The sequence below is a fragment of the Beta vulgaris genome, chromosome 6 (assembly GCF_026745355.1).
Source record: "Beta vulgaris subsp. vulgaris cultivar EL10 chromosome 6, EL10.2, whole genome shotgun sequence".
NCBI classification, from domain to species: Eukaryota; Viridiplantae; Streptophyta; class Magnoliopsida; order Caryophyllales; family Amaranthaceae; genus Beta; species Beta vulgaris.
Genome location: NC_079207.1, coordinates 43143734 through 43170693, shown reverse-complemented (window position 1 = coordinate 43170693; position 26960 = coordinate 43143734). Strand labels below are relative to the sequence as shown.

The following is a 26960-nucleotide window of genomic DNA, read 5'->3' as shown; positions in this document are numbered from 1 at the left end:
AACCAGGTGACATGGTTTGGATTCATCTTAGGAAGGAATGTGTCCCTTCCAATAGAAAGTCTAAACTAAGCCCAAGATCCGATAGTCCATTCCAAGTGTTAGAAAAGGTGAATGACAATGCTTATAAGGTGGAACTTCCGGGTGATTATGGAGTTTCAGCCACCTTCAATGTTGTTGATTTAAGACATTTCTATTATGATGAAGAGGTGTTGCCAAGTTTGAGAGAAAACTCTTTCCAAGAAGGGGAGGATGATGGAGGACCATCTACCCCATCACCATCTTCAATCAGTGATCCGAAACTAATTTCCATGGTGGCTTTAACTTTGCGTGAGGTCTTCAATTCTATAAGTCCTTCTATGTGTAGTATTGAAGAACCAATGATAAGTTATGTTAATTAGTTTCCTTGATTTCATTTTCCACTAGTGCAAAAAAGCTTATATGTCACTTAGTAACAGATGCGGTTTTACAAAAACTGCATCCGGAAATCATCCTTGAAAATGGAGGGATAGCTGGGAGTAAAATCTGATGCGGTCCTCTTGTGAACTGTACCAGATTTTAAAAAAATCAGTACAGTTATTTTGAAATTCGATGCGATTTTGGGGACCGCATCAAAAAATAGGCTTTTTAATCACGCGACCCAGCTCTCCCCCTTGTTCTCTCATCTATCCAGTTTAAATCACGCAGCCTAGCCCAATTACATTAAAACACGCGAGGCCCAGCTCTCCCCCTTGTTATGTCGTTGTTTCCCTCACATCCTTCATATTCCTTCATCATTTTCATTTCTCCCTCTCACCATGAAAATAATTAGGGTTTCTCTCACACGGTTTCTCTTTCTCCATCTTCCCTTCTCTTGTGCACACCAACGCTAATTGCTGCTACCAAAGCTTCGATTCAAGTGTTTCTTACATCCGAATTTCGCCCCGTTCGAAACTAAAACATGTGAGTAGCTCGAATATGTGTTTTTTTCGATTTTTGATTAATTTGGTTCGAAAACTTGAACCCTACGAATAGAATTAGGGGCTCACCACCATCCACCGCCACTGGGTTCCACCTTCCCTTGACGACCACCAGCTACCGCCAAGAAACCCCTCAAGTTGCGTCCTCTAGAATTTGAACATCTAGTGGGTTTTTCGTAAAACTCCTATTCTTCAGTTCTCGAATTTTTTCTTTATCTTCTGTAATCAACGAATTTTCGATTACTTCTTTAAATTGTTGAAATTGAGATTGTAATAGTCTTTTTTTAATCAATACTTTGTGACCTAATTTTTCGATTTTCATCTATTTTTAGATGAATTACTAGTTTTTCGTTCGAATTGTCGGAATCAAAATCAACTGCAAGTGAGATCTACTTCAAATTCAATTGACAAACAAGGTTTGCTTTTGTTTCATTATGATTTGCTTTCATAGTTATGTGATTTTGATAGTTATGCGATTATTCTTGTATTTTCATAAATTGTAACTGTTTCGATTTTGATTTTCACTGTGATTAATGTGCGAGTTTGATGCCTGTATTATTGAGGCGAGTTGAAATATTTGTATGCCTACTAACATGTCTATGACGGCCCGTTTGGTAGTTGTTAATAAATTGCGGTAATGGGAATGAATTTTAAGTGTAATTTTATTAGGGAAGCACCCTTAAAATCTCCATGGAGAGACATTTTTTCTCCATGAGCAAGCTATCTCACCCCTAAACTTGTGTTTTTGTCCCCAAGGGGAAGCAATTTTCATTACCACTCATTACCACCCTACAAGGTGGTATTGGATGGGAATGAAAATTCAAGAAGGAAAGTGGACACTTTAGGATAAATTAGCATTACCATGGGAATGGACAATGATATTTTTCACAAATTTACACACGAATTCATTCCCATTACTACCATTTATGACCAACTACCAAACGGACCGTGAGTGTCATGTAAAATGCTAAAAGTTTGTTTTAACTAAGATTCTGTAGTTTTATTTGTTTAGCTTCAAATGTTGTTATCTTATGTAATCTTTAGATCTGATTGAAAAAAGTGTAACATTTCTGGTAGTTGTGTTTTATCATGGTAGATTTGATATTGTCATGTGATTTTTTTATGTTGTGATTGTTTATGTTGTGGTTGATGCATATGTATTATGTATATGTATGACAATACTATCTCTAGTACATGCTAAAATTTGTGGTTGATGCTAAGGTATGATGTATGTGTATGACTATGCTGTTAGTTGTGAGTTAGTTTTGAATAAATGATGGTATGCAATATCACTTATTTAGAGTTCGTTTGATCTTTGTTATATTTCGTGTGATCTTGATGGAGGCTATTATGTATTTTCTAGTTGGAAGTTTTGAAAACATGATATATGTATGTCCTGTCCTAATAGGTTTTTAACCTAAAAGTTGTGTTCTCTATTTGCCAACCTCACCTTCAATATTGCAGATTTGAGTATTCCATGATGATGAAGAGGTGTTACCGTGTTTGAGAGCAAACTCTTCAAAAGAAGGGGAGGATGATGGAGGACCATCTCCAACCAAGGATCTGAAACTAATTTCCATGGCGGCCTTGACTTTGCGTGAGGTTTGAAATATTTTAAATCCTTTTATGTTCATTGTTAACGAGTCCATATAAGCTTTGTTACTTATTGTGTTTCATTTCCTTAGTTTCTTTTTCATTAAAATGTTAAGGTGTGAGAGTCATATTGTGTTTAGGAGTTCTTCTTTCCTTTGTTATTTATTTCGGTTGTTGTTGTTGTTTTGTTTTTTAAGTCATTGAGTCATGTAATAACCATGAAGAACCAATTAAGTGTAGCCAAGTAGTTGTTGAACTCATGTCCAAGTATGCATCAAGCAAAGAGGAGATGTGCCATGAAAATAGGAGCTAACTCCTACCTTCGTGGCGCCTTAACTAAACTCATGTGCAGCAAGTAAGGAGTGGTTCTTGGTGCCTATTTTCAAGGAGCATGAGTTTGAATTGGGATGTACACCATCAAGAGGTTGAGAAGCATATTCTCCACCCTAAGACATCCATATATTCATGGAAGAAGTACAACTAGGAGTGGAGTAAATTGGAGCATAAACCAACGACTAATTAGCTTTTTGTTGGACATGTTCTCTACAAATTCTATCATGTACTTAGTGGATGTTATTTTTACCTTTTATTTTTGCATTTTCTTTTGTTTAGCAAATCAGATTATTCGACATTAAGACTTGTATAAATACCAATGAGTGAAATGAGAATGACAATCAAGTTTTATGACCAATAAATACAAATGTGTATTAAACCTTTGTTTTTCTTTGGTGTTTCTTGGATTTAAAACTTATAAGAAATTCGTCATTTGCTTAATTAACCATGGCAAGTTAATTTGTGATATTAGTAAATTCTAAGTTCATTAAGTGTTGTTTCTACATCTCATTGAAGTTAAAAAAACCGCCCAAGTTAGGTCAAGCTTATGTTCTTCCTTATCTTGTTTTATCTCAACTTTTGTATTCTCCTACGTGATACATTTGAGAACTTTCACACCTCCTAAAAAGGTTTCTGGTCTTCCTCCCACAAAACCAATTAAAAGCTTTCCAAATTTTAAATGGAAGTAAACCTAGCTATTGTCTAAAGAAGCCTTCAAAACCAAGCACTATGAATATTATCTTGCATTTTATTTAGTTTCTTCAGGATAGAGGTTTAAGACAATGTAAGCATGCCCATATGTTGCTTAAATTTTTGCTACTAACAAGTTACAATCATACATGTCAATACATTTTCAATCTTAATAACCATTTTTTTTTCAAAAAGATCTGAATGCAATACCAGACCAATCAATGTCAGTTCGTTTAGATCGTGAACCAAACATTACAAATCATGACGCTTGCTAATTGATGTCAAAGAATGTCTTTCTCGCAACCTTCCTTCTATGTTTCGGCAGCCTTCATATGTTCTTGTATTACTGGGTGCTTTGTGCAATCATACCACTAAAATGCTGGAATGAATTCTTCAAGCTCAGAATATTTGCTAATACGATATACAAGCAAGAAAAAAGTTTACTTCAAAGAGGCGGCAGATTTACAAGGATTCAAGAATGAGGACACAGCTTCATAAATTTCTTTTCTGTTACATGAGCTCTGGCATCGGACCAATGAGTGAGCTCCATTCCAAACAGTTTGCACATTGTTTGGGAAAAGGGTTCCACATAACCCTAAGAGCATAGGATTTTCAAGATCACGGAAGGTCTCTAATAATCTTTGCTTCTGCCGTCTCTTCTCCAACTCCAGTAGCTGCAACAATACCTTTAGTGTTAATTTTGACTATCTAATCTATTTGTACCTGACCCATAGTAACTTCACACTTACCCATTTGGATGTCTCGATAAACTTTACATTTCCTTTTCAAGAAAAAGTTAATAGTATATATATTACTTTCCCCTTCTCCTTCCTCACATCATCGATTGTTCCTTCTTTTCTAACACTTAGTCTATTATTTCTCACTCGACTGAGAAATTTTTATTCTACATTTGACAACTATTTTAGTCTTTGAGCTCTTCAACAAATGTTAAGTTCTTCCGACTGTTTTGTGGTACTGAAGGAGAGCTTTATACACAAATGTCTAAATGCCATCAGAAAAATTTACATGCTTCGCCTACAGCTCAAAAGGGTGCCATTAGAGTCGATAAGATCTTAAATTATCATGTCTAAAGTAGAGCAGTCGGAACACTAGAGGAAATCCAAAATACAGACCAGATCAGAACCTATTTATCTTGAGCAATGTGGAGACGATTGTACGAGATGCCGAGTTAATAGTTAATACGCTATTCTCTGTCACTGTATTGAACAATTTCTAGCATCCAGACTAATTTAAACTATGTACTACATACACAAGCAAATGCACACAAACAAGCAAATGCACACAAACAAGCAGCTGATAAGGCATGCAGGAGTCAGATACAGACAGCACAATACCTCATGTCGCTGTTGCATATATTCTGTAGCTTGTGCTTCTGGCTGAACCGACGATTGATTCTGAGCATCAATCTTGATTCTACTCCCTGATTCATCCTGGAAGTTTGCTTCAGAATGAGTATAAAGCTCAGTATCCCCTTTATCACTGTGTACTGACTTTTCTGAAATATCTCCATATCTATCAGATTTATCACGAAACTCAGCTCTATGAATATCGGACCCCTGTTCATACTGAGATGCAAATGAATCAGGTCTCATCCCTCCATCTTCCATTTCGGCATCTGCATCTCCATCAGGAGAAGTCTCCATATAAGATGAGGTATCCTCCACAGGACTTTCAGCGTGTAAATTGTCCTAAAGCAGACACAGCACAAGGCATTAAGAAAAAAGGGAAAACAACAAAGAGATAAGACATACAGCAGTATCGAAGCTTATAGCATATAATATGCCAAATAATGCTTATACAAACATTCCTAGTACAACCAATTCCCATGATCTTATGCTGATCATTCATATTATATTAGATGCTGATCTAGCGGGCACATTCATTTTGGAATCTTCCTAGTTCCCCTAACACCATACTTCGTATTACATAAATAGCTCCACATGCAACTAAAACATATGCCTACAGAAATTATGTCAAAAAAAATAAATATGACAAATGTCACTTTTAGGAACAGGAACTCTTGAGAATTTCATTCAGTCACTTGGATGGTTTGACAAAAGTCAAATTGTTTGTATTAGCTTTTTTTTGTTACTTTCGGTTGAAAACCAGGCTTTTAAGCTCACAAAAAATTCATTTACTAAGAACTTATTTTGGCTCTTTAACCGCACAAAAAAGCCAAAAGCCAAAAGCCAATTACCAAACACCCCCTTAGGCCGCTTAGTCTTTCACAGTAAATGATTCCTTTGAAGGAACAAAAATGAGAACACAGAAACTTACATATTTTACACTTCCTATGTTCTTAACGCTTCTCTCTTTTATGTAAGAGTTTTTTCGGAGAAGCGTTTCATTTACTCAGAACGGAGGAAGTATAATTCAACAAATTCTGATTCTTGGCAAGCATTACTTTAAGTTGCATCTATTCAAGCATCTCATACCTAGAATAAATGCAGCAGTTCTTTCTGGTCAAGATTCCAACTAAACAGATTTTATCTCATATATAGTTATCCTTGTCCATGGGTGCGTGAAAATCAAAATCAATCCTACATACCAACAACAGAGTGTTTTTGGAAGGACGGTGCAAATAATACTCGAGGTACCTACTTTCTCTGTTCCAAAATACCCGACACACTTCTCTCGAGACCCTTGCCAATGCATATTTTTAACCATTAATAACTCTAATTTCTTATAAGTAAATATTATAAAAAGTTGTTATTATGAAAGTATATGTCGAGACTAGTCAAACAAGAACCCACATGACTCTATTCAGTCAAAGGAGATTGTGAATAGTGGAAAAGTCAAACCGTGTCAAGTATTTGAAACGGAGAAAGTATCTCATATCACTTCCAACAGAATTGAGCCTTCTCCTCCCCCCACCCCACCCCCACATGGCCACGCCCCCAAAAAAAACAAAAACTATTATCAAAAGACAAGTCTCTAGTTGGATTTTCCTCAAGGCCTTATTCCAGGCAAGAGAGGCGGGTTAAAATCATAACTAAAACAAGATCAGGTTGTCCTTCCAGCTTTAAACCCTTACAAGTATGAGTGAAGGAATGATTATGCACATCTTTCTATGAATGCATTTGATACAAGTACAAGTGTAATTGAATATATAAACCCTCTTCGCGGCCCAAAAAAATGAAACAGGAGCTATTTCGCACTGGATGCAGGTTAATATCACCAAGTAGATGAGACAATCCCAAGTTTTGTCGAAAGTTCAATGCTTCTTTATCTCATAGCTTTTAAAGTTTTAAAGGCCTTGAAAAGTCACATAATACTTGCCAGTTTGCAGCTCTCCGAAGACACTCCTAGGAATTAGGATATTTTAGATATAATGCAAATTACTAGATGGCATCTAAAATTCTGGATGTTGTCATCAAGTTGTCCTTGCTTTTCAGTAGATAATTCACACTATTATTTATATATAATAAACTACAAACTTCATATGTTTAAACCTAAAAAAACTATAGATCCAATTATAGCAAAGATAATACCAATGTTTACTTATTAAATCCAATGAATTTGGGCATCGTTACCGAACAACACCAAAATGCTCTGGGATTTTGCTAAGACTCACCCCAAATTAACAGAAATACAGTAAGAATAATCAATAACAAGGAAATTACTGAGTCACCAGATCTTAGTTCTATTGATTGATCAGTGTAACCAACAATTACATCTCCCTTACTTTGGAGAGGTAATGGACTCTCCCACTCAACAATAACCTCGCTCAATTTCTGGATAGGATTCCCCTCCTGCTCAGTGCCCACTATCTGTCTATTATTTACAACTGAGTAGGCGCAGTGGCCATAAGAAACTGATAACAAAGTCATCCTGCCACAAGATTCCATATTACTGGTGACATTCTTCCCCCCTGGTGATAACTGCAGTTGATAGCTCAAATCACTTATCACCTACTAGACCTTTCTTCCTCTTTCATTATAAGTGTAGAGAACAAGAATGGGCATAGTATTACCCCCAGCCAAAATGCCACCTTGTTCTCAAGGTGGAACTCTCGAAATTGAAGGTGGGGAGCCTGAGCATCTTTTTAAGTGGCATCAAATAGAGGCAAGTCAGTCCACTGAATTAATACCTTAGAGGCAAGAGCAGGATTGTGTGCAGCAATTCTGACCCCTAATACAGCTTGTGGATAAGCTTCCATGACTAGATCAACTGAGAGTTATGGAGGAACGGTGGGTAAATTAGGATGGTCTCCAATAGCTTGTTTTAGTCGTGAGACATGGAAGACTGGGTGGATTTTGGCATGTGAAGGCAGCTGTAGTTTGTAAGCCACAGCACCAATTTTGCCAAGATCTTGTAAGGGCCATAAAACCTGGGAGCAAGTTTTTCATAGGGTCTTTTAGCTAAAGATTGCTACCTATAAGGTTGTAGCTTAAAATAAACCATATCCCCTGGAACAAACAGAACATGTCTCCTCTTCTGATCTTCCTGAACCTCCATGCTGTGTTATGCTTGCAACAATTGAAACTTCAACTCATCCAATATAGAGTCTCTATCTTGTAACTGATCCTGCTGTGCAGTACTGCCCTTCTCAAACCTGTATAAAGGGGGTGGCTCCAGGGAAAAAAACGCAGCCGCGGGAACGGTCGCGTTGTCGCGGGAACGGCTTGTAAAGCAGAGTTAGAACGTTTCGCGGCCGACACGGTGTAATTTTTAAAAAAAAAAAATCACACTAATATGTTCTCACCTTATTTACATTGTTTTAGTTTATGAAGCATTATTACAACATCATATAATCAAATCTATCATAATATCATGTGTCATCATCTATCTAATTAGATCGTAAAATATTTTTGACCAATGTTTGAAAAGAAAGGATGTAACGGGGATAAAAACGTTCTAACGTGGCGAGTTCGTGTTACGGAACGGACAACGCAGCGAGAAGTATGTTATTTTTATTATGGCGTTCCGTAACGGGATTTCGCGGAACGGCAAATCCAAAATCCGTTACAGAATGGGAGAGTTTTAATTCCATGTGTGGCTCTTTACCAGACTGCCTTGAACCCGTGATCTTGGCTTCCTTGTATGAAACACCCAAGATAAGCTTCCACACACTTATTAAACCACCTGAAGAGCTTTTTGCAACTGTGTGCCTTTTCAACCTGAGAGTTCTTTCCAAGACCACTTCTTTAATGAAAGTCTTAGCCATAGTGTCAGCAGTAAAAGGATGCCAAGGCCCCAAAGTGACCATACTTGGATAATTTATCCATAGACCACCACTACTAAAATCTTAGAGTCCATGCCTAGGGACTTAGGTAAACCCTCAACAAAACTATTTACTCGGACTCTTCATTTTATCTTACGTACCCGTGTCGGGTCTTCAACACTTGAACATGGGTGAGACACTTGGACACTTCATTTTCGGCCAAAAAGTCGAAAAAGTTAAAAAAATGCCAAGCCCGACACTTGAACACCTACCCGTGTCGGACATGGGTACGCGAGTCCCAGCAACATAGCGACAAAGTCCATAGACACATCTTCCCAGATCTAGTTGGGGATGGAAATGGATTGCAATAACCATGCGGGCTATGAGTAGATGATTTTTGTTGTTGACAGGTGGGACAAGACTGCGCATCTTTCTTCATTCTCCTCCAAAACCAATCTGCAGCTAACCTTTGGTGTGTTCTATGACAATTGAGCTATGGTATTCTTGTAAAAAAGGGGAAATAATAAGGAGCCCTTTTGGCAAGACTAACCTGCCCTTGTATTTCAGCATGCTGTGTTCCAAAGTGAACCGGCAGTTACTTGCTGTATCAATGTGTCATGGTGAATCTGGCTGTCAACAGCAGCCCATTGAGTACCATGAGAAGAAATCAAGGAGCTACTTTGTTGCTTGAGCCTGGTTTATACTTAAATTCAAAGTCAAACCCCGACAATTTATCAAACCTACTGTGGGCCAATTTCCCTGTGTTCAAGGACCAGAGGTAGGACCACAACCATGAGCTTTTTCTCAAATATGGACCTGCCTTAGGCTCTTTAGTCCTAATGTTTTTTTGAAGTATGCAATGTGACCCTCCTCAAGTAAAACAGCACCCAACTCAGAACTACAAGCATCAGTTTCTATCACAAAAGAAAGCTTCGAGTTGGCATGGCCAAGATGAGAGCAGTGGTGAGAGAACCTTTCTTTTTGCACAAGTGAATATTTATAAGGCCTAACACTTATGGGGTCCATGCCATGTTTCAATCTATCAAGAATGAACTAACAGAAAGTCCCTTAGCTTACTTCCTCATTTGTGTACTCACTAACCTCCTCCTCCATTTGATTCAATCCTACCGTAAACCCCTTTTTCTCTTTCCTAATTGCAGTATAGCCTTAAGGGCAAATACAAGCTCTGCTAAAGGCTCGATTACCCCTCAAAGTGAGGGTATTTGCTCCTTGCTTGAAGGTGATCATTTGAGTCTCCGAATCAGTAGTCATGGTGCCTAACTTCTCCAACCATTCAATACCTAAAATGAGAACAGAATTACCCAAGGGTAAGGAAAAAGATCTTCCACCACTTGAACTCCTTGCATTGCTATTGCCACGTGCTTATATTCTCCTTCACCAGTTCCCAACGAGACACCAAAAGTTCTAGAAGGAAAAATTGGGATCCCTAGCCTCCGTATGGTTTCCAAGGATATATATTGTGAGTAGCACCTGGGTCAATCATGACTATTCTTGAATGATATCCTCCAACTTTAAGGTTTTGGGACTCAGATTTTCCCATTACTTAATTGAGGGATATTTATGGGTTGGGGTGATGACGAAGGTGTCCATGGTTGGTGTTATAGGGGAATCTAGGTTAAAGGTATAGCCAATAATAGCATCTTCAACATAAATATAAGTATCATCATCTTCCTCTTCACTAGTGAGGAGCACACAAAGCTCTTTTTGCTATTGAGGGATAATCTACTTACATATATGGCCCACTAATGAACTTCCCCAGTGCCACCTCATCCGTTACACCATCAAGTGGGGAGATAAGTTCTATAAACTTCATTTGGTAATCCTTCACACTTCTAGTTGACACAGATCTAATTACTGCTCATGCAATGAAATCGTGGTGGTTGGACGACACTCCCTCAGCAACAACCCCTTCATCTCCCATCAATAGTGGAGTCGTTGGTGACCTTGCTCCCATTGATACCAAAGGAAAGCATCTCCATCAAGCGAAACCACAGTAGATAGAAACGAAAAAACCTTTCAGCCATAATGATCCACCCGTCATGATTAGATGCGTTGAAAACGGGTAGGTTAAGCTTCTTGGCTCTCCATCCACCACCACAGCGATATCCACAGCCATACCGCGCTCCTTTCTCAAAACTACCCTCCAATTTATTCATTCTTCCACTGTCACTTGATTGATACTTCTTCTAAGTCCCTCTTCCTAACCAAATGTGACCTTCCCTTCACCAACGCGAGATTCTGACACCTCTTCCCCACGCCTTTGAGTGGCAAGAGTGATCCGCATCCCTTCCTTAAACTTCTCTAATCGTTGCCGACCATCTACGATCATCGATTCACGGTTGGCCCTAGCTGTGTAATCGTCCTTAGAGGCGTTCGGAGCAAGAAGTAAATTCTCTCTCCTAAGTTCTCCACCACCTTGTTCAGCGATCTAGGCAGTGAAGGCCTCTTAAAAGTGCAACATAGCTCTTCCCATCACTAATTTCACCTCGTGTGGTATGGAAGCTTGAAGATCACCCAACCTTGCTCCAATTGATCAATTTTATGTAAGTATTATTTCCAGTGGCCACCATTTCATCCAAGATCTAAATCACATACGCAACTTACTCTAATACCAAATACTAACACTCAACCCAAATTAACAGAATACCAATAACAATAAGCAATACCAAGAAAATTACTCATTCACCACATTATTAGTTGTATTCATTGATAAGTGTAACCAACAATTACAACTCCCTTACTTTCAAGAGGTAAAGAACTATCCCACTCAACAACAACCTCACTTAATTTCTAGATCAATTTCTCTTATGGCCTACTAGCTATTTATTACATATTCAGTTTTCAAAAGCGCGCCCCATGCGCCCCTAGGCTCTTGGCGAATGGAGGCGTGGGTTTTTTTCCTGCATTTGGTAGCAAGGCGCACCACGTTGCCGCTTTCAATAGACAACGCATGAGGAAAGAGAGAGTTAGATCTAAGTTTGAAAGTTACAAAAACAACCAAAAAAAATTCGAATTTAAGATTATCTTGCTTAATTAAGCAATTTCTAGCAAATGCGCTTTGTTCATTTCATCAAATTGAACCCTAATTTTAGAGACAACCCTAATTCTTTATTTGGTGAAAATCAATGGCCGCCAACTCGTTGGAGATTACAGATTTTACCGTAAGCCACCCACCACCAATTCCAACCCATCTTCGGTGGTTGTCGTCGGCGAGCAAGCTTCAGGTAAGTCTTCTTTCTCTCTCTCTCTCTCTTCTTTGATCTTCTCTTCTTTCTTTCTCTCTATTCGATCTTGTGTCTCTCTCTCTTCTTTAATCTTTTTTTCTCTCTTGAACTTTCTTCTTTCTCTTGAATACTTCCCTCTTTTTTTAATATTCTTTTAGAAGAATGTTCTTTGCCTTTCAAATTCTTCTCTTTCTCCTTTTCTTTTTGGAAGGCTGCAGTGTTGCACGCAACACTTATTGTACTAAATTAACTTTTTTTTTACTCCAACCCGGTTTTAGTTTCTTTCAAAGAAAAATAAAATAGATAAAAATAAAAACAAATTAAAACCACAAAAGCAAAATAATAATAAAAATTAAAAGTACACATTGCCTATGAGATGTGTGCATCTTCGCCTTACGCCTCAGTGCACTTTACGTCTTGTGACTCGGTGCGCATAACGCCTTTTAAAACTAAGATTACATTTATTTATAACTGAGTGGGCCTAGTCGCATGACAAACTAATAACAAACACCTGCCATAAGATTCCCTATTAATGGTGAAATTCTTGTGTTGATAGCTCAAATCACTTATCATGTGCTGAACCTTTCCTCCTCTTCCTATTATAAGTGTAGATAATCAAGAAGTCTACAATAGGCCTAAGCAAATTTCTACAACGAAGAGAATATGCATAATTTGTGACTAGAAATTATGGACACAACAATTATGTTAAGGCTGATGTATCCATTCCAAATAAACTTACACTTAGGCCCACACATTAGAGGGAACGTGGACTCTTTGGTAGATATTGTAGAAGTATGAACAAAATAATTGATTGTGAGAAGTGCGAGAGGTCAATGAATATAGGGGGAAAACAAGGCGAGATATGAAAAAGAGCGAGAAAGAGATAATTAGTAACAGTATAGAGGTTTATATCACAAAGGTTGGGTGGGTAAATTTTCCTTTAAGGGCATGCTTGGATTTGGGTTAATGAATTAAGGGGATAATAAAAGTCAAACCACCTTGATAAAGGAAACATGAAGGTGAATTGAGATGGTTGCGAGGGGATAATGTGATTTTGTTGTGATGAGAAGGGAAGAAGTAGTTATTACCCTTTCAATGAGGGCAACAATTACTTTTGGGGGGGGGGGGGGGGGGGGTTCTAGTTTATCCCATTTATCACCACTTCTTCCCCTTCATAATGACTTTTAACCAACTTATTTTCCTAAACAGACTTTTTGTTACCCCCTTAATGCATTACACTCAATCCATGCGAGCCCTAAAATAAAATTATGAGCTGCCAAAGAAGGAATACAATGTAAGACTTTCAGATTTTTTTTGAGTCACACTTCATATTGTTTTGGCATTTAACCCACAACTGATTATCAACAAGCTCATAGTATGTACAACATAATCTTATAATTTCTTTTTCCAACTTTAATAGTGAAATTTTCAGTTGTTGAATATACTTTGTGATCACGATTACTACGTCGCTTCTTGAGCCTTAGATGAGTCCCACTACAACACCTCCAATCGAAATCCAGTGACCCTCATATTTTGTATTTCTGCAAGTGCCATCCTATATAGGCATACGACAGCTCAGAAATAGAGCTTGTTCCTAAGATTAGGTCCAATTCCAAGCTTCAGTTCCCCGACCGGTCTTAGAAGCACATATTATCCTCATCTCTACATTCTTCTCCTACACCAAATGGGTGAGGTAGGCTTTCCTAAGGTAATTTTAAAAAGAATCATTGACTCGATGTTCAAAAAATAAAACCTTAATAGGATACCCTACTTCCGTTTGCCCCCCTAAGAGATACCTTTTGTCTATCCTCATCATTACGGCTATAAATATTTCACATAAGTGGTTAGAGTATTTAGACACCTCCTACCAATATAGATATCCTAATGTACATCAACAAATAGGAATCATGTGATCATGTGGATGATACAGATTACGTAGTTCAACTTCAAACCCCCCCCCCTCTCTCTCCCCTTCACCCTACAAGTCTATAAACCTAGCTTCCACTGTTGTCAATTGTAGGGGCTATCATCCGCCTTTTGGCAATAATCAAGCCTAAGTTTCATAGTTATTCAATTATTGTTAACAATTTCCTTATAATTTCTATGCCAATAATATTCTCCTATTGATATGATAAGAGTACTTCACCAAGACTGAATTCATTTGTTTTGTCTTCCTTGACAGCATTGTCTGAAGAAACATGGGTAAAAAAGACTAAAAAGCTTCTAAGAACTTTTTTTTTGCAAATGAGCTTTTTTTCTATTATGTTACAATAAGTAATAGATTGTTTTAGAAATCTGTTGTAGATGTGACTTTCAACCAACAAATATTTCGTATGTCGAAAATGAAAAATTTCCAGTGACCTACGGGTCAAAAAATCTAAAGCAGCATCTTTTGCTCAGCTACAGGTCACCATCAACTTAAACAATGTTCTTTACATTGAATTTGATCTATATTAGCTTATGTAAACCAATTGGCACTATTCAAACTACATTTTCATTCTAAATTAAACTTACTAACCTTATCTAAGCTCAATAAATTAGTTCTTCAGTTTTTTATTAGTTGCAACAACTGAATTAAAAGCTTGCTAAAGCACAAGTTTGACTATTAAGATCTATAATTGTTTAGTAGAAAAAATATCTAATAGTTTGATATTTTGAAATATACAATAAGGTGAATCCATAAACGTCCTAAATACTAACATTTTTTTTAATATATTACTCAAAATCGAATAAAATTTAATATATGAAAATTGCAAAAGTCAAAGTGTTGCAACTAATTAGAAACTACGAAAGTATTTTTAAGGTGAAAAGACATAATCTTAATCTTCACATATACACGCATAATCATGAATATGTTACCAACCTCTTGCTTGTATTCTTCGGACATCCCAGTTTTAGACAGTTTCACTTGAGGTGAGGCAGATTGACCTCCAACTTCAAGTGCCACTTGTGCCTCACGTGCCTCGCGCTCCTGTCTCCGGCGCTTCATAATGCATATAGCACACAAACAGTCATCTTTGTGACGCTTGACTCTGGTTATCATGGAGGCTTAGAAATAAGAATTATTTTATGGTTCCAAACACATAATTTACGAAGTAAAAGTAGAACAAAAGGAAACCAAATAATATGTCCTAAGGACCCTTAGAATGTTGTAATGGCTAATTCAAAAGATAATATCGCTATATAAACATGTCGCATACATAACACTCCCTGTACTATTTTATCTTTCCTACTTACATTGTACACGTTCGCCAATGTACTTATTTGACCTTAAAGATCTTTCATTACATATCAAATTAAATTATAATAATTAGATATTAATAAAGTACTCACTGAGACAAATAAATCAAGACCACACATGGCAGTAATTTTTTCTTATATATAAAGAAGAATTTAGAAGATTCTCTCCCTAACTGTATATAGTGTCAAGATTCCAAGTGAGAGATAAAAATATGCACTAGGAGTACTTTGGTCAATTATCTCATAGTCTTGCAATTTTGGAATTAATTTAATTGCCACTAGTTTTGCACTAAAGTATGTTATATAAAAATATACTTTTTTGTTGAAATAAATAATTTAATTAATCTTTAATATAAAATAATAGTACGCTATAAATAAATAATTGAACAACTGATCGAAACTGTAAAATATGAAAAGACTATATTCCTATATGATTAGTAAAATCAATTAGACTTTCCTTATTACGCGAAGGTTCCTATAAACTACGATTACATATAAAATTATGAAAAAATTATATAGGGTTCTTATCTTTATCAAATATATTATACTTCCTCTAATTTTTCTAGATATAACATTTGACTTTTTGGTTAGTGGATAAAAATAATTAAACGTTGCATCTAAAAATACAAAAGGAGTATTTAGCTTCCTGTAAAAAATAGAGACACTTGGCATTTAAAACAGGCCTCAAGTGATGAATATATATATATAATATTATATATATATATATATATATTATATATTATATAGAATTACTTTAGTTATGTATCTGTAAAAATTATGCAAATGAGATATTAATAAACTACACATTGAGACGAGCCAAATAAGATCTCATATGACTATGTTAATCCTTGTGTATAGACCATCATACACAGTCAAAATGTGAATTGTGAATAGTAAAAAAGTCAAAATGTTGCAATTAAAAAAGAACGGAGAACGTGTGTGTGTGTGTGTGTGTGTGTGTGTGTGTGTGTATAGATAGCTCGAGAGTTATTTAAAGAAATAATGAATGTACCAAGAATGTCTCATCAAAAAAAAGGAAAGAATGTACTAAGAATCGTTAAGTCACTAACTTCAAAGATGAAATTAAAAAAGTTAGGAAGCATAATATGTATTAATAAGTGCAGCAACTTCGGTATATATCCATCTCAGACCTTAGAAACATACCCCTTGCCTTTCTTAAACTTCCTTCCTTGACCTGGAGTTGCTGGCTCATCCGGAGGAGTGTCTTCACCACCTACACAAGAGGAGACCATGACATATATCATTATCTGCTGCTACAGTAAACAATCAAGGAAGAGAGAGAGGGTGAAAGAACCTAACACAACCATATCAAAACTAATGCTCTAGAACACATCACAATATCAGATATAACATGTGAAAGATTAACAGATTGGCAGCAGAAGTACGTATACAGAAGTGTGTGCAAAAACATCTACTTAGTAAATTCAGCAACGAGAAAGTCTAGAGGAACAATGGTAAGAAGCTTTAGAATAAGAGTAGAGGATCTGGTAAAGCTCCTATAATACTATGACAGCCCAGTTTGAGTATTGAAAGCTTAGTTTTAAAAAGGCGCAAAGGTGCAAGGTGAAGGCGCACGCATCCCTTACGCGAGGCGCACCTTTGGTGCCAGAATACTTAAAAATCAAATATAGAAGCGCATTATAATACTTAAAACAACATAGTTATTATATCAAAGACCCATAAAAGGATATAAAATAGCATAATTCATCGCTAGAATACCGCAACAAGGCAAAGTACTAAGTAGAAAGAAAAGCAAACATAAATCAAATATATTTATAAACTAATCCAATAGAGAAGCATGTAAACGGATTTTTAAATATAAAACTCGCTGCCTCGTTGCCTAAGAATAAAAAATGAACTCACTGCCTCAAAAAAAAAAAAAAGATGTGGTGAATAAACAAGAAAGAAAGAAGAAATAAAGGAAAGAAATAAGAAATGAACTCCCTGCCTCAAGAAAAAAAAAAAAGAAGAAAGATGCGTGGAGAATAAATAAGGAAGAAAGAAGAGATGAAGAAAAGAAAGAAGAAAAGAAGAAAAAAACAGAAATACAAAGAAGAAAGTAACCCAGAAGACGAAGCAGAGAAGACAAACCTACCGGTGAAGGCAGCGAACCACCAGCGACAACATCAAAGTTCAAACCACCAACGAGGAGAAAAGGCAAGCATCGAACCAGAGGCAGGGAGAAGTTTCGAGTTCTAGGGTTTAGCTAAGGTAATGTCGAGGAACAGGATATAAACGTGTCCCACACGCTCACCTCAAGCCGGAAAGTGTGCGCCTCGTGCTTCCTCCAAAGGTGCGCACTTTTGTGCGCCTCCGAGCCCTCTCGTTTTGTGCCTCGCGTGAGATGTAGAATGAGTTTTTCTCAACGCCTTGGGCGCGCTTTTTAAAACTAAGATTAAAAGTAAGATCAGATTATTTACGATTGTTACCGTGAACTTCCTATTTGCTAACACTCAAAGCCCAAAGGCAATACTAAATATGTAACTAAACGAAGTAAAAGTAATTTAAGTGTTAAAAGTGAGAAGAATACCTGAAGGTGTGGCAAAGCCTTTAAAAGCAAAGCCATTTTAAGTGTTACCTGTTCCGTGGTTAGTATACTAACTAAGAACCAACCCTCAACTCATATACATGATTCATAATGTGCATCAAACATGCTTTTGAACTTCGATCCAATGGCTAATTGATCAAACACCGTTTCAATTGCTAACAGCAGAATTCTACTAATGTCTAAATTAGATTTCACCCTTGCTGTCAATCATAGTGCAAACTCTACTTTTTCTTCACACTCTAAGAATCCTAAAGTTCGGACTTAAACTCATTATTCACTGCAATTTATTTGGCTCGCCTCAGACTATAACATCTACGAATAAAAGTTGGTGATTGCAAGCCTAGTTGACGCATAGGTAGTGGTTTAAATTTTAAATCTCCAATGTGATCACTTTAGCAATAAAGATCACGACACCATTATCACCGGTAATACGGGTTTCAGTTGCAGTAAGTTCAGAAACCCTGACTGTGCAACCGCAATGCAGAGATGTGACTATGATTTAACACCCGGGTACCACATAGACTCTCCCCAGAACTTTTAATTCCAGCATTGGCCTTTTTGCTATGTTTTATCACACAAAGCATAAAAAAGGGGGAGAAACTCAGCCATCAATTTGGTACACAAAGGTGTTAGAAAGTCCATGGGTAACATTTACCTACCATATAGCTATTTTTGAGCATACGTATTCATTTCGTGATTCAGAGAAGATCCCTAATGGAGAAGATCCCTAATGGTCAAAATCCCACCACTAATGAATTATATTGATAAGCTACAATAGTACCCTACAAAGATTTAAATATTATTTCAGGGATATGCAATATATCAACACGTGTCAAGTAATTGGCAACATAAGTAAGGATTTTGAAAATACAAATAGGAGAAATTGTACTCAAGGGCTATACAATCGGAATAAAACTGACAAGCAGAAGGTTTAGCCGTTTAGGATGTAGAATTCCTACAAAAGAAGAGGTTCCTAGCTCCTACAAATGTTGAAGTATTCAACAAAAAGGACCTGAATCTTAAGATCCTAGCACTCCATGATAGGAGCTATGTTTAGCAAGATCTTTATAGGATCCATTATATATTCAGAAAATTCCAGATTGTATGTAAAATCCAAATGATCTCAGTGCATATTTGCCTAAATAATGAACTTCCTGTTCTTTAACTCCAGCTATGAGACTTCTTAACACATTGGATAATAACTACCATATTTTCTCAAAGAAAAAGTCTTGGTTGAGACGCGTCAGTCATTTACACAAATTTCAGTTTGTGACATATTTATACGTATCAGTTTATGGCATATATTTCTTATCGGTTTATGCATATTTTTCAACCGTTTATGTTTTCTTATATCAGCTTATACATTTTTGTATCAGTTTCTGGGTCTTGTTTATCAGTTTATGCGCTTTATATACCAGCTTATTAAAAAAGATTTGTATCAGTTTATGCATCTTGTTTATCAGTTTATGCACATTAATATCAGTTTACGAAAAATTTTAAGCTCCAATCGTCGCATTGGCTTTAACCTTTATGAACTCTTCCATAGGAACCACCCACTGATTCGGACTCAACCTACCTCCTCTAAAAATCCCGTGGATGCAAGATGCGTAACTAACATAGTCAGCCTAGCCTTCATCTTCCCCGCGCGCACCACCAACTCACCGTTGGCATTCACCAGACCCTCATAGACTAGTTGGTTACGCCTATACCATGTAGACCATGCAAGGTAAGCCCAACCAGCAATTCTCTCCACCCCGATGTCCTCCCACACCTCAAAAAGCTCCAGCAGCGAGGTCACACCATCTCCAAGCCTCATGTCCACAAAACCCCCCATCTCCAAAGCACTCGAACAATAGGCTAAACAAGGGGTGCTTATCGAGCAAGCGGAGCCCAACTAGCATTGGGCTCGCCTCGAGCTCGTTTAACTTTTCATGAGCTCGGCTCGTGACCGAACTTGGGGAGCCGAGCTCGGCTCGAGCTTGTAATTAGAATTTGCGGCTCGAGCTCGGCTCGTGAGCTTGCTTAGGCTCGGCTCGTGAGCTCCATTAGGTTACTCTTCTCTATCTTTTTTGTTTTCTTTTTCTTTTTAATTGTTTTTACCTTTTCTTTTTATCTTTCTTCTATTATATACTCCCTTCGTTTCCTAAAGATCTTCCCTCTTTCCGTTTAAGGGTGTTTCCAAAAGATCTTCCCTCTTTTGCTTTATTCCTTATTTGGCAAAACAAATTTCCCTATTTACCCTCTCATGTCACTATCATATGGTCCACCATTACATTATTAATTCAATTTTACTCCCTTTCTCTCTCCTACTTTAACCCTTTTTTATTTGTTTATTTATCTTAACCCGTTTCTCTCTCCTACTTTAGTCACACCATGCCCCACACAACTTGATTTTCCTTGGTATCTATAGGAACAGTAAGTGGGAAGATCTTTAGGAAACGGAGGGAGTACCTTAGATAATATCTTAAAAGAAATACTTAATATAATTTTTAATATATATAAATAATTTTTTAACATATAAACAATTTTTTAATATAAAATATTTTTTTAATATAAAATATTTTTTAATATAAAATACTTTTTTTAGTATAAAATAAATAATCGAGTTGTTCACGAGTTTACGAGCCGAAATATAAAATACTTTTTTTAGTATAAAATAATAATCAAGTTGTTCACGAGCTTTACGGGCCGAGCTTTGCCTAGCTCGGCTCGTTTAAGTCTCGAGTCGAGCTTCAATGTGCCGAGCTTTGACCGAGCCGTGCCCGAGCTGCTCGCGAGCTTGTCAAACTCATTATCACCCCTAGGTGCCTCGGTTTTTGCACACAGCGCACTTATCATGGCCAAGCAAATGGTGGTATCACAACAAGGAACGCACGAGCAAAGTTCCCGAGCAGATTTTTCACAAAAAATGCCTAACTTTAGGAGAGACATTCAAATTCTATAATTGAACCTAAGTCTTGTGAAAGCTATCAGAATTGCACGATTCCCCCACCATATAAGTTGTTTTAAATGAATATTTACCGTTTTTAAAGAAAGCCCATAGCATCCTCCGACATCCGATCACTAATAGGGATTACTAGGATTACGTGAGCACCATCCTCTACAAACAACCCGAAAATGGTCTCAGTGCGCCACAATTGGGCACATCAATCAACTCGCATACTCTTTCAATACCCTTAGATAGAATCACCATCCAAAAAACTTCGGCCCTCTTTGCATACCCAAGGATCATCCTACGCCTTAATACTCTCACCATTGCCAACACTCCATAACAAACCCTCTTTCAATGACTTGGATCCCCAAATAGTCCGCCATGAATAGCTACTCACAGGACCAAAGAGAGGATTTTAAAAAAGATGAAGTGGGGTAGTATTTAGCTTTTAAAACTCTCCCTAAACAAAGACTCTGGAACTCTCATAAGCCTCCAAGCATATTTAGTTTGGTCTCTCTTTCTCTACCCCTTCTTCTCTTTCCTTCCATCTACGCGCCAAATTTCATTATTGTATGAGCTATGACAACTTTTTTACCTTATCTTCCCCTGTCTCTCCTCTCCAACTCTTCTGACCACTTCTTCTTCATGCAGACCCCCTTTTCCTTCATACCAAAGCTCCATTGTTGTCATCCTTTTAAGATAAATCATTTTGTACCCTTGTATTCACTATGGAGCCTCCTTGTTTGGAATTGGGATTTGATTATTCGAGTTGCTACCATCTAGGTTTTGTTAATTTTTCTTTTTATCAACCAAGAATGGATATGAAATATAACATATTCTATGAAATAAGAGGTGTTGTTATATTTTTTATCACTTGGCAAGCAGAAATCGATCAAAAAAGGGCTGGAGTCAGAGTTATCAGAGAGATATTGAGGGCTTATCGGTCACCAGATTTAGCCGAAAGAGAAGTGGAGCTGGCGGACAGGGTAAGAGTCGCCGAAGATAGCTCGCCACTCAGTCATCTAGAGACGGTCTCGTCTAAGACTTCAGCTCCCTTGAATATGTAGAATATGACATTTTACTATCCCAATCGAGCACTAAGACCACACCTAGTGATCTAAGGTAAATTGCAAATAGCTCGTTGATTATATAGATAAAGATCATTGTTCAACTAGCAACTAAATGTAACGTCATACATAAATTGGATATTAATAGCTATAGTTCTTTGTCTAACAATTATATGTGCCTAATAGCCATGTGTTCCATTTTTAAACAGGTATAAATAATCTAGTCGAATTGCAGAAGAAAGAATAATATTCAAAGAACACGGCATGTACTTTCAATTATTCACTAATAAAAAGTAAGAAAATTTGATTTAACCAGTCCCAACTATGGTTTTTTATTATTTAGTCCCAATTTTAAACCCCCCCTCCCTTTTGGTTACTTGCCAAACCGCTAAAAAAACGAATTAACCCTTATTCTCCCTTTTTACTTTTTTTCACCTCCTTCTACCTCCTTTTTCAATCTTTCTTTTTCCTCCCTCCTCCCCCCCCCCCTTCCCCGCCACCCCTCCTCTTTCTCCCTCCTCTACTTCTTCCTCCACACCACACCACCATCCGCAGCACCCACAGTGAGTCCACCCCAAGCCTACCCCACCCTCCCAGCCCATCCACAACCCCCTATCCCCAGCCCCGCCCCCCACCGCCCCCACCCCGCCCCCACCCCGCCCCCGCCTTCCACCCCGCAGCCGTCGAATCCCCCTCTTGCCGACGAACATCTCCGACCTCCGATCACCCCGCATCCCCCCACACGGGTAAGCTTCTTCTTCAACGACTCAACATTCATCAATTCCATTGGTTTCTTCACTTCTCCCAACGAAATCGTCGATTCTTTTTGTCTCCTACACCTAGGTCGCCATTAACCTCTTCTCATTGATGTTATCGTCTCCAAACGACGTCGTGAACAAAGAAAAAATCGTTGAATAAGTCGGAGGAGAGAGACTCTGATGACTTCTTTGAGTAGCCGCCATTGTTAAACTTCTCAGAAAATAAGACCTCCACATTTTCTCTCTCTTAACTTAAGAATAATTCTCTAGATATTTTTTTCTCGTGTTGTTGTTAAAGGTTTCGCTTAATCTGCCATGGAAGTACGGATCTTAATTATTAGAGGTGGTTAGATACTTTAAGTTAGTTGGGTGAGAGGAAAAGAAGAAAACAAAACATTTTTTTTGAATAGTGACGTACTGGTTGGGTTGGGACTGGCTAGGGGAGAGGAGGAAAAGGGAGCAGTGAAGGAAGGAGGGAGCCACGGAAGAAAGAGGAGGAAGAAGATATAAAAAAAAAAAAAAGAACACTTTTTTGGCAAAGTTTACGTACTACAGCAGGTTTGAAAATACCCTCTAAAGTTAGGACTCAGCAATAAAAAATCATAGTTAGGAATGTTTTTGTTAGGGGGGCAGGGCGCTCATAGTTGGGACTCATTATATCATTTTTTCCTAAAAAGTATTACATTTGAGTTCCTAAAGAAAAGCGGTACCACAACATGAAAATAAAGCAAAAAGTACAAGAGGAGGAGAGAGAACATATACTAATTGCTCCTATTATACATTACCCCCTCATGCCTAGACCCACACATAGAGGATTAAAGAGGAGAAAAACATCATAGATACTCACCTATTATCTTCTTAGTTTGCTGAGTGTACAGTCCAGCTGCCATCCAATACTTCATAAAGTTCTTTTTGACTCGCTTCATAAGGTCAACAATGTAGTCACCTTTATTGTTATACTTGTAGCAATTTTCCCATATGTATTGTACATCCTTATACACATCCTCAGAATCCAAGTACTTGGTTCCACTCTCAAGATTGTTGCGGACCGTGCCAAAGTCCATTGGCGTATCAATGACGTCAAAGTAATCCTAATTAATTAAAGTAACAAAAGAACGATATAAGATAACCAATCTCAATGAACAAACACATCAAATGACTAAAGTTTCAAAAGTACTTTATTTGCAAAATGCTTTTTCCCCGCTCTTATCTACCTCCAAAGAGGTTGACTTGTCAACATTTGGCGCACCTACAACCACTCCCATTACTTTAAAAACAAAACATGATAGTGACCTAGAAAATACTTATAGTCTTATTGGACACGAGAGCAAGAAGTAATTTTGATCAAGCACCTAAAGACATTGTCCGTCTCACACAAAAAAGTAAGTAGACGTACACGTATATACAAACACTGTATAAATTCAATGATTCTAGTAACCCAACATTAACATTATAGCAACCAGTCCACCACCAAATCAGCAAGTTATGCTACAGGATGAAATACCTTATAAAAGTTATAATGCTCTTATCCAAATCAACTAAAGACATGATTATCTCTTCGAAATTAAAAGGCATCTAATTCCTACTTCATCTGAATCCCACGAGCTAGTGCACCTACAACAAACTCGTCTAATAACCCATCTCATCATATTTAATAGTAGGCCAACCATTAACATAAAAATTTAAGCATTATCGTACATATTTTTTAGTTTATAAAACCAGTAAAAACTGAAGCACAAAATATATCATAGCACATCAAACTTACTGGTATTCCTAGCTTGATAGGATCAACTGGCACATTAAAGGGTTCAGCAGCATCCATTTTCATAATCTTCTTGACCACCTAATGAAACCAACAAACAGATCAAATCACACAAGTAAAGCCCCAAAAAAAAAATCCTTATTCTACATCTCAAAACACAAAATCATTACACAGCAAAGCAAAAAGGTAACCATCCATTACATACCTCTAAAGAAGCCTCCAACTCTTGCTTGTTATACTTGACTTCTCTCTGAGGCAATACCACTTCTTGTTCCCATGTCTTCTTCTCCTCTGGAGATAACCCAGCAACACCACTCTCTTTAGCACCTGGAGAACTTGAACATTTTGACGACACAATCTTAATACCCACATCACTCTCTGTACAACCAGGACTCGCATTTTTCAACAAACCAATATTATTACCCCCACCAAAACCACTCTCTAAACCACCTGGAGGACTATAATTTTTTAATGACACAATCTTAATCCCACCAACACCACTTTCTATACCACCCGGAGGACTAGAATTCTTCGACAGAATCTTAATACCCCCGCCAACAGTACCACTCTCTATACCACCCTGAGGACTCGAATTTTTCAATGACACAATCTTGATACCCCCACCAACACCACTCTCTATGCCACCAGCAGGACTCGAATTCTTCAACGACACAATCTTAATACCCCCACCAACACCACAACTCTCTATACCACCCAGAGGACTCGAATTTTTTGATGACACAGTCTTAATACCACCACCAACACTCTCTATACCACCCGGAGGATTAGCGTTTTTCGACGACAGAATCTTAATACCCCCACCAACACCACTCTCTTTACTACCTGGAGGACTCGAATTCTTCAATGACACAATCTTAATACTCCCAGATTTCTTACTACTATCCTCCACCTTCTCACCAACAACAACTTCCCCATCTTCTTTCTTGTCCACCACACTACCTACCTCAATGCTTTTCCCAGCACCACTCGCGACTCGAACCTCGGAACAAGTAGCAACCTGAGACTCCAAACATGGTTTAGGCGCTGTTTTCAGCTTCACCTTTACACGCCCATAAACAGCAGTTGGAGGAGGCCTTTGAAAAACCCCATCACCCCTTACATTCACCACAGTCTCTCTCCTCTCTAAAGGCTTCTCCACCTCCATTACCGGAATCGGTTTCGGTTTCGACTCTTCTTCTTCCACCTTATCATTCTCCTCCTCCTCAGACCCAGAATTTCCCTCAGTCTTTCCACTTTCAACATCGTTATCGAAAGTTCCTTCAGCAATTGTTGCAGATGCAGGAGATTTCAATGGTTTTTTCTTACTTTTCCCCTTCTTATGCCCACGCTTTCGCTTCATTTTTCTTGATTATCACTCCAAACTGAATAATCAATATAAAATCAAAAAGAAAAGTTTGAATTGATTGAATAAAATTGAACAAGAAATCCAAAACCCTAAAATTGCCGATATTGCTAGCTTTTGCTTGTTGTTTTGATGCCGGGAAAATAAACAAGTTTGAAATTTTTATATTTGATCTTCAAGCTATAATAATTCCGGAAATTCGACTATGCTTTTCCGAAGGGGATTTGCTTTTATTTTTCTTTTTGTTGTACTTATGTCGCTATGCTTTGTTTGTGCGGGCCAACTACTCTATTTCATAAGAAGTGTTCGAGTTGTGTTGCAACTGGTATTTTTTACCCACGATGTGCGCGACATTATTCGTAAGTGATTTTGGGGAATTTACAATTCAATCCTCAATTCATTCTATTGGATTAAAAACTTGATTATAATATAGGATTTTTTGTCCCAAACTACCTTTAACTTTCAAGTTTTTGCGAGAAACTACCTTATAAAAAAATTGTTGTCCTAAACTACCTTACTTTACAATTTTGTTGTTGACAGCTACCTTATGCCGGTTTCCGACATTGACTTTTGTTTTTTCAGTTCAAAATTGTGGGAAAAACAAAATTACCCTTGTGGAAATTGAGGAGGGTGATTGTTTCAATTTTAGTTTAAGTAGAAGAGGAATTTAATGGTGGATTGGTGGTACAAAGTGTCACATAGATATGAGGGAGAGAGCGCGCGCACACCGGAAAATGAGGAAATTAGGGTGGGGAAAATTAAAAAAAGGGTTTGAAGAGGTCAAGTGATATAATGTGACAATAACAAAGCGGAAAAAATAAAAGTCAACGTCGGAAATCGGCCTAAGGTAGTTGTCAACAACAAAATGGTAAAAGTAAGGTAGTTTGGGACAACAATTTTTTTATAAGGTAGTTTCTCGCAAAAACATAAAAGTTAAAGGTAGTTTGGGACAAAAAACCCTATAATATAACTAGCTTTGAAGGTTTGTTGGTTATCTTACTTTTTGCAAATTTAGTTTACGTTGTTGATTTTGTATTGTTGTGAAATGAGATTCTATGGTTTGCTGATAACTTTGAGTTTGGAACTTTGCTTCCTTGGATTCATATGACCTCATGTGGAATGATTGTTTAGTAAGCTCGTGGCTTCTTTTGTATACCTTGGAGAATAATCCATTTGTCTTCTTGCGATATTGTCCTTTTGTGCCTTTGGGTGATGAATGTACAATTCATCAGATAGTCAGGTAGCATACCGGATATTTGATTAGTCG

The 26960-nt window shown here is 37.5% G+C and overlaps 1 protein-coding gene and 1 long non-coding RNA gene across 6 annotated transcripts; one reads left to right on the top strand and one right to left on the bottom strand.

Annotated features, from left to right (window-relative positions):
- The first annotated feature begins 682 nt into the window (after positions 1-682).
- Positions 683-3271, top strand: LOC125499030 (uncharacterized). 4 transcript variants are annotated; one of them, XR_007275694.2, is made up of 4 exons: positions 683-939; positions 1018-1121; positions 1289-1372; positions 2421-3271. It is a non-coding gene; the product is annotated as an uncharacterized LOC125499030 (long non-coding RNA). The 4 variants fall into 4 exon arrangements; XR_007275693.2 differs by having other exon boundaries at positions 693-1093; XR_007275691.2 differs by having other exon boundaries at positions 693-1121.
- A 384-nt stretch (positions 3272-3655) lies between these two features.
- On the bottom strand, positions 3656-26033 carry LOC104896894 (hypothetical protein). Of its 2 annotated transcripts, none has more exons than XM_048647425.2 (7): positions 24536-26033; positions 24334-24411; positions 23416-23659; positions 16394-16476; positions 14866-14985; positions 4928-5281; positions 3656-4246 (listed from the first exon to the last, which is right to left on the bottom strand). In XM_048647425.2, exons 1-7 carry the CDS (start codon positions 25688-25690, stop codon positions 4013-4015), a joined length of 2268 nt encoding a protein of 755 aa, XP_048503382.1. In that variant the 5' UTR covers positions 25691-26033; the 3' UTR covers positions 3656-4012. The 2 variants fall into 2 exon arrangements, with proteins under 2 accessions (XP_048503382.1, XP_019105877.1); XM_019250332.3 differs by having other exon boundaries at positions 14866-15034; positions 16407-16476; positions 24536-26032.
- Positions 26034-26960: the final 927 nt, after the last annotated feature.